Source organism: Calypte anna, chromosome 2 (genome assembly GCF_003957555.1).
Source record: "Calypte anna isolate BGI_N300 chromosome 2, bCalAnn1_v1.p, whole genome shotgun sequence".
In the NCBI taxonomy this organism is placed as follows: domain Eukaryota; kingdom Metazoa; phylum Chordata; class Aves; order Apodiformes; family Trochilidae; genus Calypte; species Calypte anna.
Genome location: NC_044245.1, coordinates 30,844,277 through 30,854,404, shown reverse-complemented (window position 1 = coordinate 30,854,404; position 10,128 = coordinate 30,844,277). Strand labels below are relative to the sequence as shown.

At 41.9% G+C, this 10,128-nt stretch overlaps 1 protein-coding gene across 1 annotated transcript; it reads left to right on the top strand.

Annotated features, from left to right (window-relative positions):
* Window positions 1-9,168: 9,168 nt before the first annotated feature.
* Window positions 9,169-9,738, top strand: FERD3L (Fer3 like bHLH transcription factor). Its single transcript, XM_008494286.1, has one exon. It carries the CDS (start codon window positions 9,169-9,171, stop codon window positions 9,736-9,738), a length of 570 nt encoding a protein of 189 aa, XP_008492508.1.
* The last annotated feature ends 390 nt before the right edge of the window (window positions 9,739-10,128 follow it).

Sequence of the window (10,128 nt, the reverse complement as noted above, 5' to 3'; positions counted from 1 at the left end):
TGGTGATATATTTACACATTTTGCCAGTGTATGTTAGTGTATGGCAAGTAAGTTAAATGGCAAATTAAGCATTTAAACCATTCCACATGATGTTTGAATGGAAGACAACATGAAAAGACAGAGTAACAGAATAATTTTGCTCTCTACAACTCACTCTAGTGTTAGCAAAAGATGTCATAGCCAGGACTCTGTATCATCAAAGACAGCAGTAAACAATTTCAGGTCCTTTTTCTTAAGTCTGAACTTGTGGTCTAGGGCTAATTTAAATGAATGTGAGGCTGAGGTTGTCTCTGATTCACCGTGTCCTTTGTTCAAATGAATTGATGCTGCTATTCCTCTTCACTAGCCAGGAGAAAATTCCTAAAGGGGGATGGGGCACACTTCAGGAATTCTCTGAAGCAGGATAAATCTGGAGCAAAGATTACCTGGGGAAGAGGACATGAAGAAACTGTGTTGAGTTTACAGAACAGGTAGAGGATCAGCCCTCATTCCTCACTCTCTAGCCTTGAACATTTACTTGAGTGCACTTTTATTTATTATTTGCAGTTTAAATTTGCTGTTTATGCATAAGTTTATTATGCCCACTGTGTCCATGACTAGCACTAACACAGTTGCTACAGCTTTTCAATTCAGATGGCCTATGTCATATTTTCCCTTCACTGGAGAGAACGTGGTATTTGAAAAATAAAAAATATCTTCAATTCCAAGATCTCTGGGCCTCATCTGGGTGTGGTAACCTTCCCAGAACTAGCTCTAGCTCTCTCTCCAGCCCTACTGGTGCAGCAGGAAAGGGTTCACCTTCCCTCCACACCACCATCATCAAAGCAGCACGTACTTGTGCCTCCTATTTCATCCTCTCCAGCTAGGCTATCACGCTCTTTAACACTTCCTCTTCCTATGAATTACATAAATGAAAAAGACGAGCTTATACAAGATTTTTAGAAAGTCAAATGCTTGCCTTTTGCAATTTTTTTCTATCAAAAAGATAAAATTATTCATCTAAATTGGCACCTTCCACTACCTTTGAAACATTTTCTGAAGAAAATGGAGATTCAGGAGCATTCAAAATATTTAATGTCATATTTACCAAAAATATGAAAAGGGAAAAAAAACAATTACTATTTTTTATGGCACTGATGATTAACGATGTATTATTCTGACAATGTTTCTACTGGGAGTTTAGCATAAAAGGTAAACAGTGTTAGGTTAGTCTCCTTTCCTGTAGGAATCAAATAAATGAGCTTAACAGGATGCAATTTAAGAATATGTTCTAGCCGTATAGCCAATACCAGTTAAAGTAACTTTAATACTGAAGGTAATATGATTATAAATGGTAACATTATGAATTGTTAAAATCAGTCACTGATATAACTGATGTCTTTTTATTCTGTAATCCAGTAAAAAAGATGGTGTGTAAAGCAAAGCTATTTGGAAATGGATTGTTTTCCACAATTTCAAATTCTGAAAATCAACCGCTTTTGAGATGTGTTTACTTTCAGATATCTCATTGAATACCTAGAGTAGATTACAAATTATAAGCCTTTAAATATTATAGATTGTTTATACATTTGGGTTAGAATTGTCAAACTCCTTAAGGATTCTATTCATGCTTGAGCTCACTGCCCGATAAAGTTACTGCAGCTCTGAGCTGTTGTGCCAGGGCAAGGCCTGGGGATGGAGCACAGTAACAGCAAACAAAAATGGGCTATGTAATTAAAGAAACAGACAAAAATTAAACACTCTGAGAATTGTTCTCTGGGGAAAGCATAGCTGAACCTAAGGAGTCAAGCAGAAGAGCAAAGTCATAGAATCATAGAATCATAGAATTGGCTGGGTTGGAAGGGACCTCAGAGATCATCGAGTCCAACCCTTGATCCACTACCGCTGCAGTTACCAGACCATGGCACTGAGTGCCACATCCAGTCTCTTTTTAAATATCTCCAGGGATGGAGAATCCACTACTTCCCTGGGCAGCCCATTCCAATGCTTGATCACCCTCTCAGTAAAGAAATTCTTTCTAATATCCAACCTAAACCTCCCCTGGCACAACTTAAGACCATGCCCTCTTGTCTTGCTGAGAGTTGCCTGGGAAAAGAGATCAACCCCCACCTGGCTACACCCTCCTTTCAGGTAGTTGTAGAGACTGATGAGGTCTCCCCTGAGCTGCCTCTTCTCCAAGCTGAACAGCCCCAGCTCCCTCAGCCTCTCCTCATAGGATCTGTGCTGGAGTCCCTTCACCAGCCTAGTTGCCCTCCTTTGGACCTGCTCCAGGACCTCAATATCCTTCCTAAACTGAGAGTCCATGGAGGTAAGACTGTATCCTGTTCCACATTAAGCTTCAGAAGTTTAGAGGTAGCAAGTAATGTAATTGATCTTAGTATTTCAGCCATGCCACAAGCACATGAGAGGATATTGTGGTGGAACATAGGATGGAAGTTTTCATTTCGAAGCTTACTTCAAAAAATTTAGTAAAAAAACAATAAAACTTCTATATATCTTTTTTAATTGCATATCCAAAATCAAACCCTTCAAATTACGAAAAAATCAAAGCTGTCTTTATGCAGTTAATTAAAAAAAAAAAAAAAAGATTCCTGGTATATAGTAATAAATACTGGATTAACATATATATAATTCATACAAAAATTGTATACTGCCTATGAAAAGGCCTACTGCTCACATTTGAGAAGCTTAATGGTGTCTTGCTGAGGTAGAAAGGCTATATACAAATGCTCCCTGAAATTAAATTCTAGATAACTTAAGTATAAACTCTCAGTTCCAATTTGCTGTCTTGCTCAGTTTCTGTGATTTTTCTATTTGCCAAATTTTTCTGTTTCTGCTTCCCATCTGCAAGCATAAAAAATCCTTACTCAGTTAAATTCTAGCAAGTATATTGATGCAAAAACTGATACATCAAAACACATGTTTATTAATCCTATCTTTGCACCATGGCTTGTATAGCAAAGGAAAAAAATAATAAAAAGAAGGTTAAACACTGAGCAACAAGAAGGAAAGAAACCACTATTCATTATATTATTAGCTCCCAGTGCATTGAATGGGAAAGAAATTAAAATTCAGTGGGAATGGTACTATGTGATACTGTAGTTGGAAAATATTGCTCAAAATCCTCACAAAGACCCAAACTGTAAAAAGGGTGTGCAGGACTAGCAAGGAAAAAAATCCTGTGTGCTTAGAACAATAACAAAGCCAGAAGCTATCAAGGCAGGGGATGGTTGAGAAATTTGGCAAATGGAACCTGTTCTTTAGACAGGAATTTCAGGATAGGCCTAATGCAGCAGATCTGTGAAACATAAAAAAAGAAAAGAAAAAAAGAGAAAAGAAGGAAAAAGAAAAGAAAAGAAAAGAAAAGAAAAGAAAAGAAAGAAAAGAAAAGAGAAGAGAAGAGAAGAGAAGAGAAGAGAAGAGAAGAGAAGAGAAGAGAAGAGAAGAGAAGAGAAGAGATAAGAAAAGAAAGGAAAAGAAAAGAAAAGAAAAGAAAAGAAAAGAAAAGAAAGAAAAGAAAAGAAAAGAAAAGAAAAGAAAAGAAAAGAAAAGAAAAGAAAAGAAAGAAAAGAAAAGAAAAGAAAAGAAAAGAAAAGAAAGTCATCTGGCAATTACAGATTCTATAAAATGAAGTACTTAATTCTAAAAAAAGAAAAAAAATCCCAAAAGTTTGCAGATCCTACCTTGCATGTGTACTGTCACTGTCACAAGACTCAAAACTGAGTAGGTCAAAAGACAACAAATGTTCATTTGACAAAAGATGATCCCACAAAATAAAAATGGAGCCTACCCTTGTGATTCTTATAATGAATCCTGGTCCATCATCATGCATACATTTATTCTGCTGGAATATAAGCAAAATTTTTAAGTAACTAGAGCTTTCAGGCTAACACTTCCCTGGATTTTACAAATTGTGACAAGTGAAAGAGAAAAAAAGCATTAATTCATGTCTCTAGGATATAATTGCATAATAATAAAAATTATGAGCAACAATAAAGAAAAAAATCTAGACTCCTACGTAAAAATAGACATTTTGTAGCATTCTATTTTCCACAAGCAATATTTATATAGCAAAATCAAGATGAAAGAAGCCATGTTTAAATAACATTATATTTTTTTCATACACATTGATAAAAAAACAGGAAATTCAAAGTTAAGGCTGACATTCCAACCTTAATACATGTCCTGTTCTCAATCTCTCCCACCCCTAAGGTTATGATTAAAGAAAAAAGTATCATTCACTGAAGTTTGCAAGCATGATGAATCACATCACACCCTAACCACAGCTATTCGTATCATTTGTCTATGATTTACCCGAAATTGCATTTTCAAACTCTTTCTTCATCATTTGGTCCCTTATGGGGAAATATCAGCAGTTACTTCTTTAAACTCTTCAAATGGTGTGTAATGCAACTATAAACAGAAACAAATTGCACTTTCCTGGCAGAATGTACCTAGTTTTATTAGGTTCTGCCCACAATATTGAGTTTTGCTAATGATTTCCTGTATCAGGGAACAATGATCTTACTAAATGTCACATTTTTTTCAGGGAGGCCCAAGCTGTGAAACCTGATTTGGGTAAGTAGGTGCTTGTCTACAAATTGAAGCCCTATTAAAGACAGGCTGTGATGCAGGGTGCACTCACGCAGTCAGATGCACATAGGATCAATGCCTAAAATTACTGCTGGGGCCACACTGTGATGCTCTGGCTTCATTGGATATGTTCTGGTTTTAAGTTCCGAACTAGTCACTACACTGGACTGGTAATAATTTACAGGCTTTGTGAACAGAGGGCAATTATATACATCATCAAGGTAACAAATAAGGGTAATGTTTATACTGCCTATACAGGTAAGGTATTTGGAGAAAGAAAGGTTGCAGAAAATTCTTAGAGACTCATATTCTAGTCATGACACCCAAAAATATCCAGTTGTCTTTACACACATACTTTGGATATGTATCCTACAAGGTGTATTTCTAGTGTTTATAAACTGCTAATTCTAAGGCAAATGTTCATCCCACAGAACTGGCTTTAGCCAAGTTAAAATCCAGTATTGCCAACTTCCTTAGGTAGTCCATCAGAAGAGCCAGGTTTCAAGTAGTCTGCAGAGTCTACAACAGGTATCCACATCTCTGCAGGACTCAGGGTGTCTCCATGATAATTTGGTACTTGGTTATGTGCCAGCAGTTAGATAATATCAGCCCACTTCTAGTGTCTATTTTATTTTTCTTAGCTGTTGGAGTCAATCAGTTCTTGCAGAATGTGAGACCTGCAGCAGTCAAAGTGAGGTTACTTGGTACTCATTTCCATACACTTCGTCTCTCTCCATTTATCAAGGGCTTTCCCATCTGTTTCTACCACCAAGGCACTGCATCTTCTGGTCTGCAGTGGTTTTGACTTTTATTTCATCAGTCTCCTACTTTCTCGTTATGTTGCACCCTATCTCCACATACATATACTGCACTGATATGGTCTGGTCTACCAGGGCTGCAAAATGTGAGTTCAACAGAGCAGGAACTGTTTTGGGTCTTGAGGTAATGAGGTCCTGATCCATGAACATTACTGTGATTTCAAGGTTTAACAGCAAGACCAGACACCTGCAATACCACTAAGCTGAGAGAGAGACAATATTAACCTACTACACAGTACAAGTGCTTCTGTTATTCAGGGTAGGGGCTGAGAAGACCAGCAATTCTCTCCTATTAATTGATCAATAAAAGAAGAGAATACATCCCATTTTAGGGAAAAAAATGAGTAGATTTTTTTTCTGTTGAATATCTAAATTTTTGAAGTTTCTAGAGTAGACAGAAACTTTCAGCTGCTTGCTTACTGGATCATGTCTGATGGATGGTGCCCCCTTATATCAGCATCAGAGGATCACCACTCCCTGTTATTTTAACAGTAAAATACAAGTCACTATTAACATCTATAATATCCAAGGCAGTAATACTAAGTCATCAGACTGTGCAATAGCAGAGAAAATTATCAGCACGGGATTGTAAGAGGAGTAAAACCGTTTCCACAGAAGAATGGTGACTTAAAATTCACATTCTTTTTGTACCTGCTAGTACAAAGGGTATTGTATTTGTTATGTTGGGACATTTGTTAAGAGACAACATTTTCAAAATTATCAAGAATCATATCATGGATGTTTTCCAGGTGGATGAAGGGGGAGAAATAGTCATAGAATGAACTGTATTATTAGTTAAAACAAATCTAGAACATACATTTGAGCACCTAATCTGGTCTGAAAAGACCAGAGTGTAAAGCAACCTCTTATGAGAGTTTGTCTTGCTTCCCCTACATTTCAACACATTCTCTATGCACTGAAAACCTGTCCCCTGAAACATGGACATTCATTAAGCATTTTCTCAGCTCCCTACTCTTCCTAATGTGATAAAAATAACCAAATGTGGAAAAAAATGTTCAAAAACATACCTCAAATCACAGTTCATTGAATGTATTGTATGTAATTTAAAATAATTAATAGAAGAGAAATTTCATTATTTTGACAAAAATAAGAGGGAGAAAACAGGAACAAAACAGCAAGTTAAAAATCGGTTTGACAGGAGGATTCACCTTGTCTACAAGTCTTTATTTTCTGCTAGAACCTCCCAGCCCTGGCTTAGTCCTGGCTTTAGTGCTTCCTTTAAGGATTCAGTGACAGGCACGCCCTGTATTAATCTTTTGTTATATAGCTTTGGGGTGTGCTACTGACTCAACAACCTTCTCCCTTTACGTTCTTGCAATATAAAACCTTTCTGGTTCCGGTTGTCTTTGTAGTTTGTGTACTGAAAAAAATCTGAAACTAGAGATGGAAGCAAGATTTTCTTTCTGCCCCTGGTGAGGGACTGCTCGATACTCTTCTAGCTGCTGGCTTCACACACGATGGGAAATTGGTGTGAAGACTGATACACAGCTGACCATTTCCCATTTCTCCATTAGTTTCTTTCCTTATCTGAAGTATTTGTGTTTCCCCGGTAGTTTAGCACCCTGTGGTGGCACATCTTTGCTGATATTTGTCCTTAATTTAGCCCTCCATGTCTTTAAACGAAATACTTGCCACCTCATGTGAAAAGAGTTTGAATAAGTAACATTCCTTCGTGGATCGATCATAAATATTTAACTGATCTTTGGTTCACCCGGAGTCTTTATATACCGTTTAACATTTAGAGTCTTTCAAGTAAGTTATTTTTAGTCGCTCTCTAGGCACCAGTTCTCTTAACAGGTGTTTTACAGCTTCTCTTTGCCTTATTAGTTAATTCTTCAGATGTTTTTAATAAGCGACGTGTGTCAAAACAAACATAAATAAAAATAAACACGTCCCTGAGCGATTCTCTCCTTGTTCACTAAGGAACGTCTTAGCGATGTTAAGAATAAAAGCAACCTTCCCCCTTTTAGCTCTTTATTTAGCCTTAGCCATCAAATCATTAAAGCAGACACCACGCCGCCCAGCACGGCCGCATCAGTGGCAATGTCCTGAGAGGATGGGGAAAAGTGGGTTGCCAGCGTGCTGGAAGGCTGGGGAGGTTCAGTCCCCTTTCTGGGAGGGCGCCGGGTGCCCGCAATATTCCCCGGGTGCCCCAGTGCCGCCGGGTCCCTCAGTGTCGCAGGGTACCGCGCAGCCGCCGCGGTTCCGGAGCTGTCCAATGTAGCTCCGCACCCGCTCACTATCCGCACCCCCTGCGCTGCCAGTGGTAGCCCGCGGAGCCGGGAGGGAGTGGGAGAAGGAGCGCGGAAGGGAAGTGTCTTTCCCGCGGCATCTTTCCCGGGGAAATGGGATGCGTGGTTCGCTCACTTGCGCTGTAAATGACGGGAGATCCCGGTCCACGGTCGGAAATGTTTGCTGACTTGTAGGCAAACAGGAAGGATTTTCGCGGAGCGGGATCCTTCGGCCTCCCCCACCAGCCTCCTTTGATCTGATGAGCTTTGAAATCCCCTTAGAAATTAGAGGCTAATTAGCCCCGAAGCGAGAGTGACAACAATGCATGACAAAGGCGAAGATTAGGCTTTCAGGAGGCAGCGCAAGAGGAATGGAGACCCACTCCTAAACGAGCGGTGTGTGCAAATCGTCTGCCAAAGAAAATCGATCCGATTCAACCTGGATGTGTCTGACATTGCCAGGGGCTGCCAATGCCAGGCTGTTTATCTAGAGATGGAGTCTGTTGTGGGAGGGTAAAGATACAACCCCTAACCTCTTTCAGCTTCCCAAGACAAAAGCAAACCAATCCCTAATGTCCGTCCGCAAGGAAACCTTGATCAAAGAAAGGCACTCAGCGGTATCGGGTGTTACGGGTGTGTTTATGTGCATTTCACGGTATTTTGAGCTATGTATCAAGCATTATCAGTGAGTGCAGACAGGTTGATTCCTCTGCCGGTGGCTGGGACGGCTCTACCAAAGGTGTGAGAACAACCACTGCCTTGAATAGGACCCCACTTACCCTCATCTCGTGGGTAGGAGGAAGGAGTTTCAAAGCAAGTGCTTTGGGATTGCCTGAACCTAAATGAGCTTTACGAAACAGCCTTTTGCTGGAAAGATGTTTGAACTCTAGTTGAAGGGGATTTAGGTGGAACGGAGAGACGATTCCAACAGTTACTACCGGGAATGCAATATCGGGTCCCCTGCAATGCTTACTTAGGCTAATGGAGGTCCTGTCATTCAGCTCCCATTGCGCTAGGATACAGGGCAAACATTCCCCGGTGACCCTCTGCGTGCAGGTCCCCTCTTCAGGACATCATTAAAAGCATACAAGCACTTGCCTGACATCAATTGTCAGGCTGGCTCTCAGGGTTCACAGATCCCGACAGAAAGCAAGAAAACGCCTGGTGGAGACCCGGCTCTGCGGCTTCGGGCTTTAAAGAGGCTGAAAATCGTTTGGTTGCGGGTGTGCAAGAAGAGACAAAAGTGCTCAGCAGGTAAGAGCGGAGTGTTTTGCCAAGAAGGAACTGTCCTTGATCCCTGTGACAGGATTGACTCGCTTGGGACTCTTCTCTCGAGAGCACCCACGCGTCCCCGAGGGGGCTGCCTGTCTCCTCTCATCAGCATCACGGCGAAAAATTTTACAGCCCTTCTCTCTAGCCCTGCTAATCCTGTTATCCAGGGGTTATAAATATTAACGCCGCTGGGGATAAGGATGGGGGCTAGATTAAGTCCTCTCTGAAGTAAGATGTCAGCCAGCCTCTTCCCAGCCCACCAGCGCTCGGGGCTGCTGGATGAGTTGCAGGGCAGAGCCCCGCAAGAGCCCTGCCCAGAGGGATTTCTGGGCACCTCGGTGCTGGATTTTGTGGCCGACTTCTCTCTAGGCTCCCCACAGACCCCTCCTCGAGCCGGGCAAAGCCTGGAACTCTGCGAGGTCACGTCCGGGCCTCCCTTCGGGGACAGCGCCTTGTCTCTCCGGGAAGGGATAGCTCGAGCGCTGCCCCTGGCTGCCTTCGGAGACGGAGATCCTGAAGATGAAGAAGAGGACGAGGAAGAGGAGAGGATGCGGAGCGCCTCCCTCCTAGACAGACCCAGGAGAAAGCGGGTTATCACCTACGCTCAGCGTCAGGCTGCCAACATACGGGAGAGGAAGAGGATGTTCAACCTCAACGAGGCGTTTGATCAGCTGAGGAAGAAGGTCCCCACCTTCGCCTACGAGAAAAGGCTCTCCCGGATAGAGACATTGCGCCTGGCCATAGTGTACATCTCCTTTATGACTGAGCTCCTGGACGGCTGCAGCAGGCAGGAGACGAGCTAGGGAGCGTCAGGGCCCGGCGGGACGGGGCTGTGGGCCGGACACCAACCACGGCAAGGAGCAGGTGGCCCCGGGGGTCTCCTCCTCGGGACTTGGCTCCTGCCTCAGCTTCTCTCAGAGCAGCCAGCACCATGTAGGTGTGGGAAGCAAAACGAGAAGTGTTCGGGAAAGCGTGCGTGGGGGCGGGGGGAGGAGTAAGGGAGAGGAGGAGTGGAGAAGTTCATATGTGTAGATTTGCTAATATATATCATTTTTGTAAAGGAAAGGGGGAAAAAATGAAGGTCTGAGACCCTCTGGCTTTGCCTTGAGACTTCTGCTTGTTTTAAAGTTCTTGCAGTTTGTTGCTTTGGAGAAGGCTCGGCCAGGACAGCAGAGCCATTCCAGTTTGCTGAA